Here is a 26,278-nt window from a genome sequence, read left to right on the forward strand (position 1 = left end):
TCTAAACCACAAGCACAAATAGACTTCAGAAACTCGAAGCTTCTCCTATTACTGCAATTGTCACATGATCATCTTTGGCTCCACCTTCATCATTGGCTTGGCAGTCGTTGTCCAATCAGCCACGAGAGGCTCAGTGCCAGCGATTCACCCTAATGACTTTCCAATCTGTCTCCTCAGGAATGTTTACTAGGCTAATTATCTCATGCAAAAACACACAGGCAGACAGAGAGACAGTCGAGACAGCGAGAATGAATGTTATCAGCACATTTTTATATGAGCGCTTCGTTTATTTCGCCACACACTCTTATTGCATGTCAGGATGTCGCTGATTATGAAGTTAATTAATGTTCCTCATGGACTGGAAAGCAGAAATCAATATTAAAACATTCATATCCTGTCGGTGGATGTGAGAGTGAAACTCTAGATAATGGTTCTATTGTTTATTTTGTATGAGTGTATTGGCGGCAAATGAAGCGTGATGCAGTTATGATTTCATTCCTCCTCAACCTTTCTCATTCCGGCGCAGGTTTCTCATCCAATTCATATCTGTGTATTGACCCTTCAGTCCTCCGCCGTCATATTTAATGAACTTATACGTCGATAAAAACACAACTAACTCATATTTCAAAGGATACGCTCTCAGAGAACAGTAATAAAGACATTGGAGCTGTGTAGTGAGTCGATTTTAGAAGTGCGATTATTGCCCGGGCTGTAAATGAAGTGTCCTGAAGTCTGATTGTTGTGGAGGTTTGTGCTTGTTTCTTTTCTGTTGCTTGCTAATCAATGCTATTGCCGTTCCTCATGTTTTGGCTTATTCATCCAGATTTTTCAACTTATTTTATCTCAGATTATTTGTGTCATCTTTTCAGAAACATGTACACATTTGAGATTTTGGTACAAACATCACCTTGGGTCCGTTGTTCGTATGCGGATTACTCAATTAGCTGGATTTGGATATTGACGATTTGACATGATCCAGGATCGTTTCTGTAACCAGGGGATGGGACACTGACAACAGAGGTGCGGATCCACTTGCAGGTTTATTAGCGAGGTCAGGCAAGCAGTGGTCAATACAGGGGCAAACAGATGAATTAGGGCAATCCAGAGTCATAGTCAAAATAAGAGGTAGATGGTCACAAGGCAGGCAGCAAATGGGATTAAAGAAATGAACAAGGTGAGGATCAAAAACACGGGAAAACAAGACAGGTTGAAGTGTCACTAAAACAGTAGACAAGACTCAACAACAGTGTGTGTTTCTGTGATGTTTATGTAGTGCAGTAATCAGTCCAGAAGGAGCATCAGCTGAGGGAGTCTAATCAGTTGAGACTTGGAGCAGGTGTGTGTGTTGCATGACTGAATATGTAGTCTATAAACGGTGGATTTGTAGTCCTTTAGTGATCTGCAGCTACTAGATCGCTGGTGATCATGATGTTCTTCAAAACTCATCTGAAAGTTGTTCTCATAGAAAGAGTTCTAGCAGCTCAAACCTGCTCGGGAGCAGGTTCATTTCATATAAACAGGATTAGATCGGCTCATTTCAAGCAAAGATAATAATTATTCATATAAAATTAAATAATTAATAATATTTATGTTTATAAACAAATACGTTGAAAAATATATAAATAAAACTTATGCAATCTGCACTCCAAAATAAATGTACAAAAACGGAGTGTTCTCTCCCCAAGGGGATCAAACAGATATTTATTAATATGGATTTTTTGATACAGATGCGTACTAACGTACTGATCCAGCTTTAGTACAATTTCTGTATGATAATCATGTTTTGACCAGTAATATGGCGGTGATTTGACGCTTAGCAAAAGTTGCAGACGCCTTTACCTATATCAAAATGCTTTTTGATGCACAATTAATTTAAATTCCTCAGGCCGATTAAGAAACTAATTGAGGCCTAGGCTACCATAGTTAAGAAAATCTGCTCTAAATGTAAAGTGAAATAAATTGCTAAATCTGCTTGACACATGAAAGTGTAAAGCCTGCAGCCCACAACAAAGGTGGAAAGTTATTGCGTATCATATTTAACAAACCGTTTACTGTGAATTTTATATAATTTTGCTCACATGGATAATTGAATATTAATCAGATGATGTCATTACGCTGCTGTGTCGTCATCCAATCGTTGCATTGCTGATCCTGATTTCAAGGATCATTAGATCTGTCCTTTACAACACACGCAGCGATTTCAGATTAGTTCATCCTGACATTTTAATCTGATTCGCAAACTTGTTTGAAGAACCAAATTGGCCAGAGATCAGTTATCAAGATTAAAACATTCAGGATCTGCCAAATCATCTTAGATCATTTGAGCGAGATACGAAGAACGAACCCCTTGTGTCAAGCTAAAATACATACAGCCTTCAGAAACTTTCATTCGTTAAAAAAAAAAAAAATTATGACATATAGCTCCGACGTGCTCACAGCGACCCGAGTTCGATTCCCAGCTCAAGGTCCTTTGCCGATCCCTCCCCTCTCTCTGTTCCCAATGCTTTTCTGTCTGAAATATCATAAAAAAGGTGAAATATATTTTTTAAAAATTGGATCAGGTTTGATTTTTATTTACTAACATCATCGAATTTCGAGAAAAAAAAACATTTTGAGTTGTTTTAAAGGTGCAGTATGTAAGTTTGACACCCGATGGTTGAACTAGGTATTGCACTCCTGGTTTAAAACAAATCCAAGCACAGGTTGCCAGATTGATGACCGACGAGATTAACATTTAACTACCCTTTAATGTTCTCATATTTCTGAAAAATATTTAAAGGTATAAAGCAGCTGTTTCCTTGAAAAAGACATGATAGTATCAATAGAAAATTCAATACATTTGATTTTAATCTTTATTTTATACATGTAACTTAATATATATTTGTATTTATTTGGTATTTTTTCATTTATGAGCATTGACTCTTACAGAAAATAGATTTTAATACTGTTAAACATTACATTGTGTTAACTGTTGTGTTGTTTAAAATAGCTTGTCGTGAACTGAAGTGGCCCGGTCTAAGGCTTGAAGCTCCAGTCCCATTGCCAAGTGCCATTACACTTCTAAAATATAACTGTATCTGCAGGTGCTGCGTAGAAATGTAGCAAACTCTGGGTTTTGTTTCAACCTTGTTTCTCTTACAGCAAACAGCCTCTGGTTTCTCTTTTCATCTGTCTCTCTTTTTCCTCTCTCTCTATCTATCTCTCCTTGTGCAGAAGATGAAAGGGAAGGAGGTGTTGGTGGGCCTGCTGTTCCTGGTCTTTCCCTTCATCCCAGCCAGTAATCTGTTCTTCCGCGTGGGATTTGTGGTGGCGGAAAGAGTTCTCTACATGCCCAGGTTTGTGTGTGTGTGTGTGTGTATGTATGTGTGTGTGTGCAACTGTGAAAATATATTGCGACAGCCAGAGAAAATTTTCCTTTTTCAGAGTCCTCGCTCTGCCTTATGAATTCAACCCTCATTTTTCTCACTCTTTTGCCCCGCTTCTGGAATCACAGACCACTGATAACACTGCATAATCTGCCTTGAGCCCTGCCTCCCATAATGCACCACTGATCTGTTATAAAAGTGCATGCATGTGTGTTTTGCACTCACACGATTAAGCCGAAATTTGAACAACGAGGTGAGGCGTTTAATAGAGATTGTTCAGAAATTATCTTATTAGCAGCGGGGTGTAGCAGTGACCCGACAGATGCCCCAATACACACACATGAATATGAGCACACACCGCATTACATCCCTGAGTACACTCAGTTATGAGTAATGAGCGGTTTGTGCTCGGGGAATTTAATGGGCTGTGTTTGGATCAGATGAGCACTTATCTTGGCATTTAGGTGGCTGTTCTCTGTGCATGCAGGGTAAATATTAGTAGTGCTTTCTTTGCTGAAGCCGAACAGCAGTGGTAATCAGACACGTGAGGGCGGCACTGCGGCTCGGAGGCCAGACCGTTTATACACACTTACACACTCGCACATACACAGCATCAGTGCAGAGCTATGGCAGGAATGTGAGGGACTCGCAGACTTCAGATTCACTTTATTTGTGTCTTTGGAGGAAAAACAAACTGTGTGCATCTTTGTTATTGGTTGTACACCGGTTAACCGCGTAAAAATATCCCTTCAAACACTGAAATTCGAAGAGAAGTGCATATATATAAGATTATATGAGATCTATAAACATTATTTTGTGAAGATTAAGAGCATTGTCCAGCTAATTCACATAGAAGGCTCAATATGCATCCGTTTCATCTTGAAATTCTGTTTTATGTAAGCTGTAACGTAATGTACAATCAATTTGTACATTAGCACAGTTATATTGACTTGTACTTGTGATTGTAATACAAATAATACAAGTAAAATAAGGTTTTGACTGCCAGTAGACTGATTATCTTGCCAGAAAAATAAACATGTTATGTTAGAAACTGGTCAGCATAGTGTTAAAACATGCTAGATAAATGCCAGTAAGACGCAAATTCATGCTTGTAAACATCAAAACATGTTAGAACCTTGCCAGTAAGATGCTAATTCATGCTAGCCAAACAATAACCCTAAAAATAAAAAGCAAATTCATGCTTGCAAACATTAAATCATGCTAGAATCTTGCCAGTAAGATGCAAATTCATGCTAACAAACATTAAAGCATGCTAGAACTATGCCAGTAAGATGCTAATTCATGGTAGCAAACAATAAAACATACTAGAATCTTGCAAGTTAGATGCTAATTCATGCTAGCAAACATTAACCTTAAAAGTAAAAAGCAAATTCATGCTTGCAAACATTAAAACATGCTAGAATACTGCCATTAAGATGCTAATTCATGCTTGAAAACATTAAAACATGCTAGAATACTGCCAGTAAGATGCAAATTCATGCTTGAAAACATTAACCTTAAAAGTAAAAAGCAAATTCATGCTTGCAAACATTAAAACATGCTAGAATACTGCCATTAAGATGCTAATTCATGCTTGAAAACATTAAAACATGCTAGAATACTGCCAGTAAGATGCTAATTCATGCTTGAAAACATTAACCTTAAAAGTAAAAAGCAAATTCATGCTTGAAAACATTAAAACATGCTAGAATACTGCCATTAAGATGCTAATTCATGCTTAAAAACATTAAAACATGCTAGAATACTGCCAGTAAGATGCTAATTCATGCTAACAAACAATAAAACATGCTAGAACCATGGTAGTGAGATGCAAATTCATGCTAACAAACAATAAAACATGCTAGAACCATGGTAGTGAGATGCAAATTCATGCTAACAAACAATAAAACATGCTAGAACCATGGTAGTGAGATGCAAATTCATGCTTGAAAACATTAAAACATGCTAGAATACTGCCATTAAGATGCTAATTCATGCTTGAAAACATTAAAACATGCTAGAATACTGCCATTAAGATGCTAATTCATGCTTGAAAACATTAAAACATGCTAGAAACTTGCCAGTAAGATGCAAATTCATGCTAACAAACAATAAAACATGCTAGAACCATGGTAGTGAGATGCAAACTCATGCTAGCAAACATTAAAACATGCTAGAACCATGCCAGTAAGATGCAAATTCATGCTATGAAACATGTTTAACATGCTAACAACAAGGTTGGCATAGTTAAAACATGCTGGTAAATCTAAATTTTTGTTAGCACCATGGTAAAGCATGTTAGCCATCTGCTAAAAACATGGTAGCAATAAGCCAAATCGTGCTAGCAATGTCATAAAAAATGGAAGAATTGTGCAAAAAATAGATGTATTTTTAAACTTCACCCTAAGCTTAAACATACAGCAAAGCTTTCAAACATTGAGGAAAGGTTTCCGAAGCCAGCATTTAAGTTTGTCCCAACAAAGTTTACTCTTTAGATTTGAGTTGAAACATGATAGTTGGCTATTATTATTAAGTATTAAAGATTGCCCTGCACCAGCTATGCAACAGATACCATCAAATCTTGTAGGGGAGCTTTTTATAATGCTGCAATGAAAAGGATGTAGTTACCTTAATTCAGTCAAAGTACAAATCATTTACAATGCAAACTGGTGAGTTTATATTCAAGGTAAAATAAGCAAAACTCTCCTGTTGACATATTTAGAAGGAGCGTCCACAACTTTGTTATGATTCCAAAATATCACCCCCCCCCCACCAAAAAAAAAAAACACTGCATATTTTAGCTACCAGACAAACAACGCCTTAGCATTGTGGATGAAGTTTTGCCTAGGCAAGCACACTCACATTCTCTTCAGTAAAACTGTAGTTGAACTGGTGTATCTTCAGGTAACATGACAAAAAATAATAATTCGAAGAGTGAATGTTCAGAAGTGTATGTGTGTGTGTGTGTGTGTGTGTGTTGACAGGGAAAGGGAGGTGTCAGCTTCCAAATATGCGTTTCCTGTGAGAAAGACAGAAAGCGAAAGCAAAAAGAGAGAGACTGAAATAAGATTGAAATTGAAGCTACAAAAACACCCCAGCGCTGAATAAGTAACACAATGCGTGAACCAAATATTTTCAGAGAATTTGTCATTTGATATAACTCACTCCTTCCTGAATTTTTTTATTTTATTTATTATTATTACTGGTATGCACTGTAATATTGTCTGTGTGGGAGATTGATGGTATTGTGTTTGACTTCAGCCGCTTCTGACCTTTTCCACTGTGTCTGAAGATAAACGTGGGAGATGATCCAGTCTCTTTCCTGATGATAAACGATTGAGGGTGTTTTGTCCTTCTCAAGACAAATATAATTCACAGATGTGGTGGAGAGCGTAGTGTTAAGCTGTTTTTTGTGTTTGTGCCTGCAGTGCAGTTTAATAATGCTGTATTTACATGGTGGATATTACATTATTGACAAAAAATGTATTATCTTACCAAAATTTACGTTGTTGTATTATATATAATATAATAGTTATTGAATTCTTACATTTTTATGCGTTCTGTAAATTTTAACTTTAGCATTATTAATTGGTCAATAATAATACGTTGTTATTATTTGAAAAAATCCTAGTAAATTAAAAAAAAAGTAAAATCGCACAAAAATTTCACTTTTATTAATTGACAATTAATTAATAATTAATTGACAATTGACAAAAGTTTTGTAAAAAAAAAATTGTAAATTACATATAGAAGTATAAATTCTTATAAATAACATTTTTTATTATTAGCTGATATAAACTCACTGGCCACTTTATTAGGTACACCTGTCCAACTGCTTGTTATGCCTTGCTGATGCCAGAGGTGAATGGCCAGACCGGTTCTGAGTTACTCAAATAACCATTTGTTACAACCAAGGTATGCAGAAGAGCATATCTGAATGCACAACATGTCCAACCCTGAGATGGATGGGCTACAGTAGCAAAAGACCACACAGGGTGCCAGTCATGTCAGCTAAGAGAAGAAAACTAAGGCTACAATTTTCCCAGGCTCACCAAAATTGGACAGTAGAAGATTGGAAAAACGTTGCCTGGTCTGATGAGTCTCGATTTATGCTGCGACATTCGGATGGTAGGGTCGGAATCCATCCTGCTTTGTCTCCAGAGGTCAAGCTGGTGTTGGTAGTGTAATGGTGTTGGGGATATTTTCTTGGCCCACTTTGGCACCATTAGTGCCAACTGAGCATTGTGTCAACGCCACCGCCTACCTGAGTATTGCTGCAGACCATCTCCATCCCTTTATGACCACAGTGTACCCATCTTCTGATGGCTACTTCCAGCAGGATTACACGCCATGTGATAAAGCATGAATCATATCAGACTATTGTCTTGAACATCACAATGAGTTCACTGTACCCAAATGGCCTCCACAGTCACCAGAACTCAATCCAATTGAGCACCTTTGGGATGCAGTGGAACGGGAGATTTGCATCATGGATGTGCAGCCGACAAATCTGCAGCAACGACATGATGCTATCATGTCAATATGGAGCAAAATCTCAGAGGAATATTTTCAGTACCTTGTTGAATCTACGCCACGAAGGGTTAAGGCAGTTCTGCCAGGTACTAGTAAGGTCAGGCACGTGCACACATAGGGCTCAACCTGTGTAGTGCACATGCCCTTTTTAGTCTTGGATAGAAAGTGCCCTTCCAAAATGATCAAAAGTGCCCCCGGGACGCGGCACACCCTCGATCCCGCCCTTCAGTAGGCGCGCGACAACACCGCTCTTGAGTACGCGCGCGACAACACAGCTGATCAGAACGCGCGCGTCAACACCGCTCTTCAGTATGCGCGCAACAACAACAACAACAACCCCCCCCCAATTAAATAAAAATATAAAAATATTTAAATTAAATATAAAATATTAGGTGTACCTAATAAAGTGTATATTTTTATATTGTTTTCAATAATTTTATTATTTATCAAAAACAGTATTGGCTTTTTATATATTATTTAATATTGTATCCAAATAAATATTATTTAGTAATATTTTCCTGAATTAATGCTGGAAAATTTCTCCTACCATTCTCCATTCCCTATTAAGAGTCAGTCACTTAGCATTAGTGCATGCATGAGGGATATTCAAGTTACTTACATAAGAGTCATACGTTGCCAGTCGTAATCTGAATTTTTAATTACATCTTTGAAAATATGCATAACATTCCAAGGGCATCCCACCAGTGTTTTTCACCAGAGTTCACTGTCTGCCCCTAGGAAATATTTCATATCTGCATGTAAATCCTAAAGAGCACGTATGTACTGTAATTGACATTTTCCCATTTAGCAATAACCATCTTTAGGCGTCTAAATGAGTTCTTTAGCTGTCTGTAAAAAGCATCGTAGCTTACATTTTCCAGCTACAGTATTTTCCACACTACATTAGCTGTAGAATATACACTAAGGCCTGTTTAAATCTGGCTGAGTTCATCCGTCTGTGCAGCAATGCTCACATTACAGAGGACTTTTCCATAACAGCAGTGTCTTTGTGTGTGTGTCCAGTATGGGTTACTGTATTCTGGTGGTCCACGGGCTGAACAGACTGTATTCGGTGGTCAGTCGATGGGGAGCAGCTGCTCTGACCGTGTCCATGCTGGTCGTCCTCCTCCTGTTCTCCTGGAAAACCGTCCAACAGAATGAGATCTGGCTCTCCAGAGAAGCCCTGTTCAGGTGTGTGTGTGTATAGGTTTATGTGGTTTATAGGTACATGAAGTTGTATAATGACAAGGGTATGACTTAGTTGTAGCATATTAAGTCGGTTTATTGGAACATACATCAAGTCCCTGTAAATCAAAATGTTTAAAAAGCATACTTAACAGGGTCTTTTGACATCTAAAAATGTCCATGTTTCCTATGAGGGTTGGGTTAAGTTTATAATGAGCAAGACTCAGCAGTACTGGAGCAAGCTGACCATGATCATGCCGCCAATTGACAATTGAGTTGCCGCCCCCAGCAATATGGGCGATCGCCTGTATTGCCCATGCCTAAATCCGCCATTGAGACTCAGCTATAGGTGCGCATGAGAATGGAGTTTATATAGGTTGTATAATAAGTGTAAATAAATGATATTCAGCTGTGTGTGTGTCAGTCCAGATTGTTAACAGCTGTAGCAGGTGTTGATTGGCGCAAAGCCTAATGGCAGTCGTAGTCCATGTAAATAACAGATAGCATACAGATAAGCTGGAGTGCTCTGTAAAGAGCTTAATTTGCACTCCAGCTGATAATCGTAACACACATAATGTAGGTGGTAGACCAATCACAACAGACTGGGCCTTGAGCGGACCAATCAGAGCTGAGTAGGCTTTTGTGAAGGCAGGGTTTAGAGAGAGCTGATCCTTGAATAGGCTGCTTCAGATGCTATTATACTACTGAGTGTTTTTAGATGTTGGATGGATGTATATCTATTCTAAAAGAAGCAAAATAATTACATAAAGAATTCACAATTTATTTTTGTATTGCAAGTTTGTAAAGTGCACTAATTTGCATACATTTTTGGCATAAAAATCTGAATATATAGAATAAAAGCCAGGTTAATTAGTTTTTACATATTGGAAGCTTCATCAGGAGGATTTACATAGTTTTATAAGGAATTAAGTTATTCAGACAGATCTATTTATTTATTTTTCAAATCTGGGAAGTTGAGGGTGTCACGGTGGCGCAGTGGGTAGCACGATCACCTCACAGCAAGAAGGTCGCTGGTTCGACCTTCAGTTGGCCTTTCTGTGTGGAGTTTGCATGTTCTCTCCGAGTTCGCATGGGCTTCCTCTGGGTGCTCTGGCTTCCCCCCACAATTATGTATGTGTGTGAATGAGTGTGTGTTTTCTAGTGATGGGTTGCGGCTGAAAGGGCATCCACTGCGTAAAACATATGCTAGATAGGTTAATATATTAATATAAATATTAATCAAGGGACTAAGATGAAAAGAAAATGAATGAATGAATCTGGGAAGTTTAGTGTTTGCAAATGTTGATGAAACTTTTTGATTCATTTCAGGAGGAAATTAATTATTTAATTAATTATTTAAATCTAATATGTAAATATAAATGTAATTAAAATATACACAGAAAAATTAATAATTTCTGACACATGATTGTGTAATTTGGATGGTAAGACTGAAAACGCACTTTACGAACAGCCAATTGACTGTAGCATAATATTTGCCTGCAATTTTTTGTCGTTAAATGGCGAATAGATAAAGCATTTTCTTCTGTTCCCTTCTCCCTCCATCAGGTCTGGCATTCAGACTTTACCTCACAATGCTAAAGTACATTACAACTATGCCAATTTCCTGAAGGACAAAGGGCGAAACCAAGAAGCCATTTACCACTATAAAACAGCCCTCAGGTACTGTAAATCCGTGTACGTGATGCTAAACAAAATATTTAGAGAAAATAACTTAACACCTATGTTTTTTTTCATACATTTATAATTAACATGAACTATGATTATAACTCTTGTTTAAAAATATTAACGCAACACTTAAGAAAAGGGAGCAATTTTCACTATAACTAGTGGTTTATTACCTGCCTATTATTAGGATTTTGGCTCTTTATTACTAATTAATAAGAACATATTCTGCACAGTCTTATTCTACACCCCTACCCAATACCTAAACCCAACTACTACCTTAATCACTATCAATAAGCTGCAAATTAGCAGTTTAAATTTAGCAGCAGAGCTAAAAGTCATAGTTAATGCTATGTTAGTAAACCGTAAATAATGATTCATTGGATTTTTTAAGTGGTTGAAAGCTATTTATACGGGCTGAATTTAAACAAACAAATAAAATTTAGCAATGTTCAGCTTAATTTGTTTAAATTCAGCCTATAAAGGGTTTGAGTAAATCCATTGAATATTTTTTTTCAGTGTACTGAGAATTGTATCCCTTAAAAAAAAGTGTGGCCAATATTAATATATATTTTTATAATCCCTTATTAATGCTTAATATTTGTAAAAAAAAATAAATCTGCATTTTTTTATGTTGTTGTTGTATTGTGGGTATTGTTTTTTTGCTATTTGTTATCCTAATCCTAATCCTCATGTAAATCCTAACAGCCTCCTCTATGTTTTGTGTAGACTGTACCCTCGCCATGCCAGTGCTCTGAATAATCTCGGCACATTGACTCACCAGGCGGAGGAGGCTGAGGTTTATTACAGGAGAGCGCTGGACATTAACCCTCAACACAACAGAGCCCTCTTCAACCTGGGAAACCTCCTCAAGTAAAATACACACACTCTCTCCACCACAATATCACAGCCGTGCCCGAATCTGTGAACACTCTGCTTCTGTGCGCAAGGCTGGCAGACACCCAAGCATGTCTCGGTGGTAGAACGGATGAAAAATATTGTGTGATGTAGTGGTTCACTGAACTTATTTTCGTGCCACTGCTTTAAATTTAAGACTCAGCCAGTATATGTGTGTCTATGTCACAATATAAGAGATTTTTACGATTACAGTGACCACTTTCGCAAACATCAGAACTCCAACTATTTAATTATGACTATTATTTTGAAAAATGGTGCTGTTCAAAAAGGCTATTTGTCAGCTACCCAAGTACATTATGAGGAAGAAGATGATGATGATGATGTTGTTTTCCAGATCTCAGGGGAAAGAGGAAGAGGCGGAGCGCATGCTGAAAGAATCGATTCGGTTCGGCCCTCATTTCGCAGATGCGTACTCCAGTCTCGCCTCTCTATATGCTGACCAGGTCTTGTTCTCTGTTCTTGTTTCGATAAATGACACTCATGTGAAGTGATTGTTAGACACCTCATAGCCTTTTACGCTGATGTTTACCCTGTTATACTTTTTTTTGTGTGTGTGTAGGGACACTCAAAAGAAGCGAATGAGATTTATACCAAGGGTATTGAGAACTGTCCTGAAAGTTCTGACCTACATAACAACTATGGCGTGTTCCTGGTGGACACAGGTAAATAAATTGTCGCTTAAAGTTCTTGAAAGTAAATGAACTAACAAACAAAAACACATTACTGTGGCTTTAATAGGGTTTTGCGTCATGTTCGGTTTCTTGAATGTTACGTGTAGTGTGCAGAGGTCAGAGCCAGGTAGAAGTCGCCAGGTCCCACATATAAAATTGATACATGGCAATATATGCAAATAACATATGACATACAATTTCATAGTTGGATTTTAAATATGTAAAATATTGCAAAAATTGTTGTTTATTTTTTTGTTTTAACCATTGGAATTAAAAATATGTTCATATATGCTCTATAATTGTATGAATGTGTTCATATATGGCCGTATAGATCATATTTAAACAGATATGTGTACTTATTTGTAATTTCAATGGTTGATTATACAGTTTAAGTCAGAATTATTAGCCCACCTTTGATTTTTTTTTCTTTTTTAAATATTTTCCAAATGATGTTTAACAGAGCAAAGAAATTTTCACAGTATGTCTGATAATATTTTTTCCTCTGGAGAAAGTCTTATTTGTTTTATTTCGGCTAGAATAAAAGCAGTTTTTAATTTTTTAAACACCATTTTACGGACAAAATTATTTGCCCCTTTAAGCTAATTCTTTTTTGATAGTCAACAGAACAAACCATCGTTATACAATAACTTGCCTAATTACCCCCTAACCTGCCTAGTTAACCTAATTAACCTAGCTAAGCCTTTAAATGTCACTTTAGGCTGTATAAATGTCTTAAAAAATATATATAGTCAAATATTATTTACTGTCATCATGGCAAACATAAAATAAATCCGTTATTAGAAAGAGTTTTTTAAACGATTATGATGAGAAATGTGTTGATAAAAAAATCTTCACTCCGTTAAACACAAATTGGGAAAAAATGAAACAGGGGGCTAATAATTCTGACTTCAACTGTATATACATGTATATATATATGTATATATATGAATATATATATAATGCATGTATATACATGCATTATGTCATTTATCCCCATTTTAGGTCGTGGGGATCGTGCGGCCTTTCATTACCAGGAAGCTGTGCGTCTCAAGCCAGCTCATTATGTTGCCATGGTGAACCTGGGTCGTCTTCTCCGCTCATCCAATGATAATAAAGAGGCAGAGCTGTGGTACAAAAGGTAAAACGAGATCAAATGAAACTGAATAGTTTATACAGTGTATCCAGCTTACACACCTGTGAACTAAACCACAGGTGTGCGTGCATGCGTGTGTGTGTATGTGTGTGTGTGTGTGTGTGTGTGTGTGTGTGTGTGTGTGTGTGTGTGTGTGTGTGTGTGTGTGTGTGTGTGTGTGTGTGTGTGTGTGTGTGTGTGTGTGTGTGTGTGTGTGTGTCTCACACAGGGCCCTGCAAGTGGTCCGTAAAGTGGATATCCTGACTCCTCTGGGTGCTTTATACTACAACACAGGTAGATATGAGGAGGCTCTGGAGGTTTACAGAGAGGCGTCCACACTGCAGCCTGACAGCACAGATATCTGGCTAGCCCTGGTGAGATTACACTCAAACGTTAGCCTAAAAAAAACATCCCATCACTTCATATCTTAATCTTTTTCCAGTTTATCCGGTTATTTTCGATGTTTTCATAACAGTGCGTCCGCTTTTTTTTTGCGATGCTGGTTCTGACAGTATGTGTCAAATATAGCAATGCTGGCAATATATGTCAAACATCAGTGGTGCTCAAGCCTGTTCCTGGAAATCTACCATCCTGCACAGTTCAGCTCCAATCCCAATCCAACACACCCGAACAGCACTTGATAATCACAGACAGGTGTGTTTGATATGGGTTGCAACTTAAATCTGCAGGAAGGTAGAGCTCCAGGAACAGGGTTGAACACCTGTCATATAAAGACAACATATATTTAGAAATATTGCAAAATATTGCCATTTCATATATTTTTTTAACCATTTGAGTTTTAAATATGTACATATATACTTAAATGTATTAGCTATAATGTTATATACATGTTTATATATCTAGTATATTTGAACAGATACAGTATGTATATATTTGACATGTTTAGTGGTGCTGCTTTTGGCAGTGTAATGTAAGCCACGAACCAAGCTAAGAAGTCAAAGAAGCCAGCCAGCTCCTTGATGGCTTTGAAAGGACTACAATCCAGTGATGCGAAGCAAACAATACAATCAAATGTAAATCTGTAGAATGTAAAAATAAATAAAAAATAAATATAGCGAGTGGGTGGAGATCATTGTATATTTTGGTTTGACTTTGTTTGTTACAGCACTCCGATCCACATTGAAATCTGACATATGGAAATATATGCAATATATGTTCATATTTGGGTTTCACATATAAAATATGTCATATTTAGACAACAAATAATTAAAAAATTCCTTATTTTTCCAACCATTGGAGTTTCAAATATGTATATATGTTTACATTTATTATTTTTATAAATGGCCAAATATGAACATATCTAGTATATTTGAACAGATACCCCTGCTGAAAAATCCAGCCTAAACCAGTCTAAGCTGGTTGGCTGGTTTTAGCTGGTCGACCAGCCTGGTTTTAGAGGGGTTTTGGCCACTTCCAGGCTGGTTTCCAGCCATTTCCTACCTGGTCTTAGCTGGTCAGAATGGGAGATGATCATCTAAAACCAGCTTGACCAGCCTAGACAAGCTGGGAGTCCAGCCAAAAAAAGCTATATCTAGCTTAAACCAGGCTGGTCAAGCTGGTTTTAGCTGGATTTGGCCGGTCATTTTCCAACCTGACCAGCTAAGACCAGGCTAGAAATGGCTGGAAACCAGCCTGGAAATGGCCAAAACCCCTCTAAAACCAGGCTGGTCAACCAGCTAAAACCAGTCAACCAGCCAACCAGCCTAGGCTGGTTTAAGCTGGATTTTTCAGCAGGGACAGTATGTTTATATTTGAAATGTTTGGTGGTGCTGGTTTTGGCAGTGCTTTTTACCATGTGGACAGGAAAGTCTTTAATAAAGAGGCATAATATAAGCCACCGACTAACCAAACTGATCCAAAGAAGCCAGCCAGCTTTTTGGTGGCTTTAATGAGGCAAGGGACTACAATCCCATGATGCACTGCAAGTTATACAGTCAAATCTGAAGAATTTAAAAATATGCAGTAAATATAGCGAGTGGGTGGAGCCCACTATACCATTGTTTTTCTTGTGAAATTCCCAATAAGTTTGATGTGTCAAATGACACTCTTCCTATCAAAAAAAGCAAAAGTTGTATCCAAGATGGCCGACTTCAAAATAGCCACTATGGTCACCACCCATCTTGCTCACATATACTAATGTGCCACAAACAGAACGTTAATATCACCAACCATTCTCATTTTATTAAGGTGTATCCATATTAATGGCCCACCCTGTATATGTTGCGTATATGACATATTTTATATATGCCAAATCCAAATATGAACTTGTAAGTCATGTGAGCTGTTTGCATATATTTCCATATATCAGATTTCTATATGGGGATAGGTGAATTCTGCTGTTCAGCACAACCTTTTCTAGAAAAAAAAGTGGAATATCACAGACAGATCAACGAAGGCGCACACAATCAGTCAATAATAACCTCAAATCTCACTTTTTCAAGCAGTTACTTTTAAAAATCTATTTCCCTGTGGAGAAAATGAACTGAGGTTTTACTTCACACTGCTGTGTTGTGTTTGTTGTAAGCATTGGCATGACTTGATCTTTGAAACCGGTTATTTCAAAGCGTATAACATCAGCCTAATTGAGTCTCCACAGACCTTTCACTGTGATTCACATCACCGCCTTGAAAAACAAAGGCCAGGACCTCTCAGGTTACTCTCTGGCTGCTCTTTCATTCCCTCCCTCCTTTTTTTTCAACTCGTTTGTCTCTTCCCATCTCGTTGCCTCCACAGGCGCAGGTTTTAGCCATGGCAGGTCGCTCTACGGAGGCAGAGAAAATGACCCTGGGCATCATTTCAAAGACCAGCAACTGCATTGAATGTTACCGCTTGTTGTCTGCCATCTACAGCAAACAAGGCAACCACACTGAGGTGTGTGTCTTTGCATGTCAGTTCATGCGCACTCCCTTTTATCGCACCATACTAAACACAAGGTTTCTCCATCACTTGCTGCTCTGTGAATCGATTTATGCTGGATCTTAAAGGATTCGTGTATTTTATGTTTTAGCACTATCGACTTCTTTTAGTGCACCATGTTGCTCATTATGAAAAAGATCTGTAGAGTACCAAGTCTTTTCCAGAGGGATTTATTCTGAATCATCAAGACATATTTATGAATGAACCTTTTGCGTCTTTATTAACGGTTAATGCTTATTTGTCAGCATTTGTATAAGCTGTTAAACCAGTTAAGAAGCTGTACTGGTTACTGGTAACTCTCAAAACGTGAAATAATTGGTCTTGTGTTGAAGATTGAGGGTTTATGGCAAGTATTTATGCCATGTAGAAATTTTTACGAAACAAAAATAAGTGCTCACTCACACTCTATTAAACAATAATCACTAATCATATCTTTGTAGTCTAAATTAACAGATGCCAGCAGTCTTCTATAAACTCTAGAAATGAATATATAGATAAATAAATACTGTATGAAGTATCTATACAAAATGTGCAACACAAAATCTTGGTTAAAAGTGAAAATGTCTGATTAGGGAGTTTCAACTCCTGACATCTGGCAACCGCAATGTGGATGCTGTTTAAGTTTAGTTTAATTTTGTTTGTTTTGTTTTTTCATTTTTTGTTTCATTTTACTTTTGGTTTCATTGATTTTGTTAGTCGTTTTGATTTGTTTAGTTTCCTTTTATGTTCTATTTATGTTTCATTTGTTTCATTTTACCTTGTTTGAAAACAAGTGCTGTTTCCCAGAGATGGGTTGCGGCTGGAAGGGCATCCGCTGCATAAAAACTTGCTGGATAAGTTGGCGGTTCATTCCACTGTGGCAACCCCAGATTAATAAAGGGACTAAGCAATCACGAAAATGAATGAATGAACGAATACAAGTGTGTATGTACCCCCCATTTAATTTTATGTTCTGTTTCATTTCATTTGGATTTATTTGTTTCTTTTGTTTTGTTTTGTTTCGTTTTATGTTCTATTTTGTTTTGTTTTATTTAATTAGTTTAATTTTATTTAGTTTTGTCGTTTTGTTTTGTTTGTTTTTGTTTGTTTTGTTTTTTATTTCGTGTTTTTCGTTTTAGGTTCTATTTCATTTTGTTTGGTTTCATTTTTTTCTTTCGTTTTGTTTCATTTTATGTTCTATTTTCTTTTTTTTTGCTTTACTTTGTTCTTTTTGTTTTGTTTGATTTAATTAGTTTCATTTTATTTAGTTTTGTTGTTTTTTATTTTGTGTTTTCCATTTTATGTTCTATTTTGTTTTATTTGGTTTGGTTTGTTTATTTTATTTTGTTTTGTTTAATTTTATGTTCTATTTCATTTGTTTTGTTTTGTTTCATAATTTGTTCTATTTTGTTTTGTTTAATCTAATTTGTTTAATTTTTTTTTTCTATTTTGTTTTATTTCTTTTGTTTAGTTTTGTTTCATTTTATGTACATTTCATTTGTTTTCTTTTGTTTCATGTTATCTTCTATTTTGTTTTGTTTTGTTTGATTTAATTTGCTTTTTCGTTAGGTTCTCTTTTGTTTTGTTTGGTTTCATTAGTGTTTTGTTTTATCTTCTATTTTGTTTTGCTTGGTTTTAATTCATTTCATTTGTTTTTCTTTTGTGTGGTGTTGTGTGTTTTTTGTTTTATCTTCTGTTTCATTTTGTTTGGTTTCATTTGTTTTTTTTTTCTTTTGTTTTGTTTTTTTTATTTATTTTAAATTTTTTGTTCTGTTCATTTTGTTTGGGATCATTCATGTTGTTTAGTTTTGATTTATGTTCTATTTTGTTTCTTTTTTTGGAGGGGGTTGTTTCATTTGTTTAATTTAATATAGTTTTGTTGTTTAGTTTTATCTTTTCGTGTTTTTCGTTTTTATGTTTAGTAATATTTTTGTTTGGTTTCATTTTGTTGGTTTGGTTCGTTTTGTTTTTAGGTCAGATGTTGAACAAATTTATATGTTTTTACTACATTTCAATATCATCTTTTTCCGTTTAATGATTTTAGTGTTGTCTCAGTCATAAAGTAATTTTATCATAAATTTCAGACATTTTATCATAGATTTGGGTAACTAACACTAGTCTGCTGGGTTTTGCAAAGACGACTTTTTGTTGGTCTCACTTGCATTAGATTCAGAAAATCAAAAAATCTAAATCTTCATCTAAAGAAAAAAATCCATGTACATATTATATGACATAGGGGTTAGTTACCAATCCGCCTCAGTCCATGCTGAACAGCTGCAGTCGGCAAGTTCAAAACGAACACATTTTATTAAATCACACTCAGGCGCCTTGAACTAGAATAAATTGCATATAATTTCTTCCTATCACACATGCTCATGCTTCCTATCACAAGCGGTTCTCTCAGCCTCAAAGAGAAATTTCATTGTGAGAAATCACCTCCTGAGAAAGCAAGCAGAATATGTCACTCTGCAAGAGATGCTGAGTTTTAATATGTGTGTTTTTCAGGCTCTGGATGCATTGAAGACGGCACTGCAGCAGGAATCTTCAGAGCCTGCGGTGAGGGCAGAGCTGCACTTCTCAATGGGAAACCAGCTTCGAGAAATGAACGAGCTGGATCGAGCCTTCCAGGTAAAAGCTCACTTCCAGCTGTCACTGTGAGGAAGAGCTCCTCAAATATTCCCATTCCTCATAGTCTTGTTTATCGGTTTTCAGCTTGTCTGCAGACAGTTCACATTTAACGCATGTTACAAATAACAATCGCCTTTACTGGAACTGAAAGATCTAATTGCATGGGATGGCTTATATTGTTTTGCATGTTCATGTTTTTATCAGTCCTCTCAGAAGCCTTTTTGCTAATTGATCAGATTATATATGCAGAAATGCACATCTTGAATATTAAGTTGAAGTCATAATTATTAGCTCTCCTGTGAAATTTAAAAAAATTAAGAGATTTCTTTAAAGATTGTTATTTATTTCATGTTAACAAGAATCCGGCTTTTGCTTAATCTGCTGTGTGGATCAGACTTGCTGAATGGCAAAAGTCTGACTACATGAGATTAAATGTCGGGTAACTGTGTTTGAGATTCTTGCTTCTTCTCTCACCTTCTTCACACGGTTTCCTCACTGCTGCCCTGATACTGTCAGACGAACATCAGCCGCCTCCTTTCATCTCCAAATATAAACAGTCCAGACCGCGCCTCATTCCCAAGCTTTGTTCTTAAAGCGAGACACTGCAGGTCAATAGGGGTGAAACAAATCTAATAATTACCACCAGACTTTCAGAATGAAAAATTGCAAACGTTTTTTTTAAAGAGTATGTTTAAATCCGCAAATGAGGCATACAAATAATCTTGGTTAAAAGTGAAAATGTCTCATTGGGGGATTCAACTCTTGACATCTAGCAACCGCAATCATGAAGAGTTGTAGATGCTGGTTTATTTTATTTTATTTATTTATTTATTTATTTATTTTTTGATGTCTATTTATTTTTTTTTATTTAGTATTGTTGTTTTGCTTTGATTTGACTTTTTTTTTCTTTTGTGTTTTCGGTTTTATGTTTATTTTAATTTTGTTTGGTTTAATTTTTTTCATTTTGTTTTGTTTTGTGCATTTCATTTAGTCATTTTTTGTTTGGTTTCATTTTGTTTTATTTCTTGTTTTGTTTTGTTCATTTCATGTAGTAATTTTGTTTTTGTTTTTTGTTTGATTTCATTCGTTTCATTTAGCTTTTTTTGTTTGGTTTAAGCTTTTTTGCTTTGTTTTTTTTTTGTTTTTCATTTTATGTTCTCTTTCATTTTGCTTTAATTTGTTTTGTTCTGTTTTGTTAATTTTGTTTAGCCATTTTTTGTTTGGTTTCTTTCGTTTCATTTAGTTTTTTTGTTTGTTTTTTTAAAGCTTTTTTGCTTTGAATTTTGCGTTTTTGATTTTATGTTCTGTTTTGTGTTACTTGTTTTGTTGTTTTTGTTTCATTTCAGGTTTTTTTGCTTGTGTTTTTTTGTTTTTCATTTTATGTTCTGTTTAATTTTGCTCAATTTTGTTTAGTCTTGTTTTCTTTCTGTTTTCTTGTTTCTTTTTGATTCGTTTAATTTAATTTGTTTTGTTTTTTTCGTTTTGTTTTGGGCTTTTTTCGCTTGGTGGTTTTTGTTTTTTGTTTTATTTTCTGTTTTATTTTGTTTATTTTGTTTATTAAATTTCGTTTTGATCATTTTTTTATATTACAAATTTTCCAAAAGCACATGTTTAAAATGTAAATGAGCTGTCATTTCTCTAAATAAGCACTAATTTGCATTCATACAGTATGTAGTGCAATTATTCCAACGTTGTGTAATGGAAGTCAGGTTCAATATTCTGGTTTCTTCTCTTTTTTACCTCTTATTTTGATTCAGAAAATACAACAAAAAAAAAACATTTTGACAGTTTTTGTTGAAGAAAATGAATGCAATCAGGCAGATGATGTATGAACACAGACTTCTATAAAACCTTCAGAATATAGACATGAAAAAAACTGCTGAGGCTGAGATTTATGGCTTGATTATTTATTATTTTGAGAAAATGGCCTTAGAAAATTGCTTTGTATTGAAATCTACAGACACAAATTGATAAAGTGACAGAAAAATACTTACCAATGTAGTTGTCTTTACATTTGCCTTAATAAATAACACTTTATAAAATCCTAAAAGCTCAAAATTGATGTATTTTATTCCCTGCAGTGTCTCTCTTTTACCTTTTAAGTGTCTTTTTCAAGATTCCCGGTGAACTCAAGGATTATTTTGGTTTTATTCTTCAATCTCTGGACTCTTTCCAGGTGTCCCGCTTAAATCTGGCCTTTAGCTCTACTTTTATTTCGAACACAAAGAGACAAACGTCAAAAGACGGGTTTAGGTTTACATAATAATGCTATCCAGTTTAAAGCTCAATTACAAAGCCGTGAACAAAAAGTCTCTTTCATTTTTTTTACTGTATTTTATTGCGCTGGAGTCAGACTAAATGCGCTTTCAGTGCTTGAATGGACCATGTTTCTTACACAGCACAAAACAGTTCAATGGTTTAATGTTGTTGAATTCATCATTGGTGATAAGTGCATTTATAGTATATAATACGTGTTAATCGAATGTTTTCAGAGCTACAAGCTTGCTGTGGAGCTCAAACCCGAGCAGTCGCAAGCCTGGATGAATATGGGTGGCATTCAGCATATCAAGGTATGACGGCTGACATTTAGGTCTGATTAAATATTTGTGTGGAAAATTTCACAGCTAAATCAAAAGAAAAATACATTTTGCATAATGAAAGAAATGGCTCGTGTTTGCCTTTGAATTCAGACATGTTTTCACGATAATGTATTCGCAGATGCATGTACACAAATCAAAATGAAAGATATGTTTAACAATAGGGCAACACGATGGCTCAGTGGTAGCACTGTCGCTTTACAGCAAGAAGGTTGCTGGTTTGGGTCCAGGTTGGGTCAGTTGGCATTTCTATGTGGAGTTTGCATGTTCTCCCAGTGTTGGAGTGGGCTTCCTCAGGGTGCTCCGGTTTCCCCCACAGTCCAAAAACATGTGTTGTATAGGTGACTTGAATAAGCTAAATTGGTCGTAGTGTATGTGTGTAAATGAGAGTGTATGGATGTTTCCTAGTACTGGGTTGCAGCTGGAAGGGCATCTGCTGTGTAAAACGTATGCTGGAATAGTTTGTGGTTCATTCCACTGTGGCGACCACTGATGAATAAAGGGACTAAGCCGAAGTAAAATGAATGAATGAAGGTTAAATATTTATACATTTTTACTATAATACATTTAGGTTAAATATGCAAATAAATACACATTAAATCATCTTGTTTTTTTAAGGCTACAAGTACTTGTTATACAAAACTGTCTGTAATAATTGCTTTTCAGTCAGTTGTCTCTTCTGTTTTCAGTTGTTTTATATTTGAATATTATATTTGCAGGGAAATATGCTTATTTAATATAATAAATTCCTATTAGATGTTGCTAATTATTCCAAAACAAACCTGTCATAACCTAAATAACGATAAGAAACATTTACATTATATACAAAACTAAATAAAATACCTGATTTTAGCCAAATAATGTGATCTATTTTCAAATGTGTTCATACATGTTTTATTTATTAACTGAGGAATATTATATATCATTGATGAAAATGCATAAATAAAATGAATGTAGCACTTTACTGAAATGTCCTGTATGATGTTGTTAATTAATGAATTAACTAAAAATAATTATATGCATTTTTTTTTACTTCAGGTAAGAAAAATACACATTTTCTTCTGTTTATTTTTTTTTATTTTTTTTTTATAACTTATTTTATTGTTACTCAGGTCTGTCGCCTACTGTAATATTATGCAGCTTTTTTAGTGTTCATAGTAACTAAGAGGAATACGTTTAAAATTGAGTTAATATTAATAAATGGGGTCTTATTGTAAAGTGTCATGATGCACATTTTATTTGATTTAACTTTCTATTTTTAGGCATAATTTCTCATTCATGCCTTGATGTGATGGACGTTTTAACCTGATAGGTTGATCCAAGTGTTTTGTCCTGCCACTGTAACATGAGTATTTGCCTCCTTGTTTTGATTAATCATTTTGTTTTAGGGAGACTATGCAGCAGCACGAATGTACTACCAAAGAGCTCTTCTCCTCTCCCCCGACTCCAAACTGCTGAAGGAGAATCTGGCCAAGCTGGACAGACTGGAGAAAAAGCTGCAAGGGGCCTAGAAGAACAGCGTGACCCAAACCATCAGCCAAATGATGGAGGACAAGAGAGGCAGAAGAGCCCAAATAAGACTCAGGAGATGATTAATGACTGCTTTTTCCCCTCCATGCTTTACACAGGGGGCTCTAGGATACAACTCCTCCAAATATGACTCTTTTTAAGCCACTACATCCAGGGCTGGACATGCAGATACCACTGACCTCCCCTACATGAAAAAGTACTATAATAACTTACAGAAAAAAAATGATAGTGTTTTAAACCATACTTTAGTAAAGCACTTGAATTAATGCATTAGTTCACGATACTTGCTAAATGAACACAGTCACTATAGTAGTATAAACAAATGTGGTGGTTCTACAGTTGCTATGGTAACACAAAAGCTGTAGTGATATAAGCAGATTTGGTGATACTATAGTTGTTATGGCAACACAACCACTGTAGTAATATAAACAAATGTGGTAATTCTATAGTTGCTATGGTAACACAACAGCTGTAGTAATATAAACAATGTGGTGATTCTACAGTTGCTATGGTAACACCACAACTGAAATGTACACAGATGTGATGATTCTATAGTTGCTATGGTAACACAACACCTAAAATGTAAACAGACGTGATGATTCTATAGTTGCTATGGTAACACAACACCTAAAATGTAAACAGACGTGATGATTCTATAGTTGCTATGGTACCACAACTATAGTAGGAAAACACTTTGATTCAATAGTTAATATGGAAACAACAACTATAGTAATATAAACAAACATGCTAATTCTGTAGTTGCTATGGTTACATAACCACTATAGTAATATAAACAAACAATTAATGGTTCTATAGTTGCTATGGTAACATTAAAACTAGTCATTTAAAAAGAAATGGTGATTCTATTGTTGTTATGGTAACACAACTACAGTAGCATTAAATGTGATTTAATAGTTACTATGGAAACAATAACTATGGTAAAATAAACAAACTGGGTGGTTCTATAGTTGCCATGGTAACACAACCACTAGTAATATAAACAAACAATTGGTCATTCTAGTTGCTATGGTAACACCAAAACTATAGTAATTAAAAGGATGTGGTGATTCTATAGTTGCTATGGTAACATGAAAACCATAGTAATACAAACAAATGAGGTGATTCTATAGTTGCTATGGTAACACAACAACTATAGTAATATAAACAAATGAGGTGATTCTATCGTAGCTATGGTAACACGAAAACTATAGTAATATAAACAAATGTGGTGATTCTATAGTTGCTATAGTAACACAACAACTATAGTAATTTAAACAAGCAGGCTGATTCTATAGTTGCTATGGTAAAACGAAAACTATAGTCAAATGGCCCAATACTGTAGTTTCCTTCAACTATAGTGCATTGTATACTACAATACACCACAGTTTACTGTAGTAAAAACTACAATATTTATTACAGTTTATCAGTTCACTATATTTAATACTACAGTGTGTTGCTGGAGTATTCGTTAAAGAGTTGTAGATATTCTAATATATGCAGTATAATACACTTTACTAAAGTATGGTTCGTAAACACTGTAGTATTTACTATAAATACTATAGTATTTTCATCATGTGGCACAGCAGCATATTTCAGAAGTTCTCGCCATTTTCCCTGTTTGTTCTTGATTTATTCCAGGATGTTCGATCTCTGAGAGGGATTTTTTGGGATGTGGGGTCGTTCCACTCGACCGCTGCGACTCTGTTCTGCTTCACTGATTGCAAAGCCTCTGAAAGCGTTTTGGACAAATGCTGCGAGTTGTTATGAAATATGACTGGGCATCTACTATGTTCCATGAACATGGCAGATTTTTACATAAGAAGTGATTTTAAATGAAGGAAAAGCCACAGGGTTTTCCATCGTGTGCTTTAATTTGATTGTTTATCAAGCGTCAATGTTGTGGAATGTATTTTGGACTAAAGGCGTATTGACCTGTGCAGTGAATTACATATCATATTTTTCCTCCTCGATAAGCTAGAATGCTGAATTCAGTTTCAATTTCAATCAGGGCTTGATGTTAATATTTTTAACCTAGTGGTTTTCCAAAGTTACAAGTGGCTAATTTTGTTTTATTATTATTAAACCTGACCATTGCATGCTAAAATTTGCTTGTCAGGGCATTTTTTTCTTACTTAAATGACATTTTCCCCTAACCTTTTATAATTCGTCATTTTTTTAAATACTTTTATGAAAATACAATAAAAATGAAATGAAAATGGCACTTAAATATGCATTCACAGTCAGATTAATGAAGCTCAAATATAGCATGAGTGCATTAACTGCAAAAATAAGCTTATGATCTACCATTTCTTTTTAATATACACATTTAAAATGCAGTCATACCTTTGAATATGAAAGTAAACCAAGTAGCTTTTTTTAAAGACTCAGCCATTCATCGCAAAAAAAAAAAAACAGCATCTAAAATGTGAGTCACTTAATAATATTAAAACTCCTCCAATCTGAATAGTCAAAACTGAAAGGATGAGGATGGATATTTGTAAAAGAAGCATCCCTGATCATCACACTAATTAACAAGAGGATGATCGGACAAACTAAACAGTCAAAACTCAAATGATGAGGATGGATATTTGTGAGAACAGCATCTCTGATCATTAAAATGATTAAGCAGACAATGATCAGATGTTATAAATGTAGCATATTTGTTTGTGTGTTTAGGGTTCAGGTTAGTCTTCAGTTGTTTTGATGTTCATGAAAATCTAAAGTCTCTGTCACACACGAACAGGCAGCAAGAGCCTCGACTGAAAATCTCAATGAATCTCTTTCATGTTGAAGATTACCTGTCGCACTGGGCTCTCACTTGCTCTTCAGAAAAATCCACTTATCCCGAACAAGCCTTACTGTCAAGTCCTGTTAAATAAAATCCATCTTTCCAATGTGGATAGTGGAAGTGACTACATTCACTTATTAGTATGGTGCTTATGACTTAGTGTGCTTATACTCATTGTTATTAAACACTACAACTGATATCTGCTTACAAGGTGTCAAAGGGCCAGTTCACCAAAAATTATAAATAGAGTTTAAGTCTAAATGATTCGCATCTCCTATGAATTTATTTGCCCAAATGATGTTTAGCAGAGCAAGGAATTTTTCACAGTATTT

General features: G+C 35.5%; 1 protein-coding gene across 1 annotated transcript in view; it reads left to right on the forward strand.

The window, feature by feature from the left end:
* Window positions 1-25,262, forward strand: part of tmtc1 (transmembrane O-mannosyltransferase targeting cadherins 1) — a 67,919-nt gene extending 42,657 nt beyond the window's left edge. Inside the window, exons 9-20 of the mRNA XM_001921990.9 lie at window positions 3,214-3,335; window positions 8,922-9,089; window positions 10,650-10,763; window positions 11,496-11,639; window positions 12,019-12,127; window positions 12,244-12,346; window positions 13,358-13,493; window positions 13,717-13,861; window positions 16,242-16,379; window positions 18,909-19,031; window positions 21,524-21,601; window positions 23,017-25,262. Coding sequence (XP_001922025.3) covers window positions 3,214-3,335; window positions 8,922-9,089; window positions 10,650-10,763; window positions 11,496-11,639; window positions 12,019-12,127; window positions 12,244-12,346; window positions 13,358-13,493; window positions 13,717-13,861; window positions 16,242-16,379; window positions 18,909-19,031; window positions 21,524-21,601; window positions 23,017-23,139 — 1,503 coding nt within the window. The 3' untranslated portion in view covers window positions 23,140-25,262. The remainder of the gene's footprint in view (window positions 1-3,213; window positions 3,336-8,921; window positions 9,090-10,649; window positions 10,764-11,495; window positions 11,640-12,018; window positions 12,128-12,243; window positions 12,347-13,357; window positions 13,494-13,716; window positions 13,862-16,241; window positions 16,380-18,908; window positions 19,032-21,523; window positions 21,602-23,016) is intronic.
* Window positions 25,263-26,278: the final 1,016 nt, after the last annotated feature.

The sequence above is a fragment of the Danio rerio genome, chromosome 4 (assembly GCF_049306965.1).
Source record: "Danio rerio strain Tuebingen ecotype United States chromosome 4, GRCz12tu, whole genome shotgun sequence".
Taxonomy (NCBI): domain Eukaryota; kingdom Metazoa; phylum Chordata; class Actinopteri; order Cypriniformes; family Danionidae; genus Danio; species Danio rerio.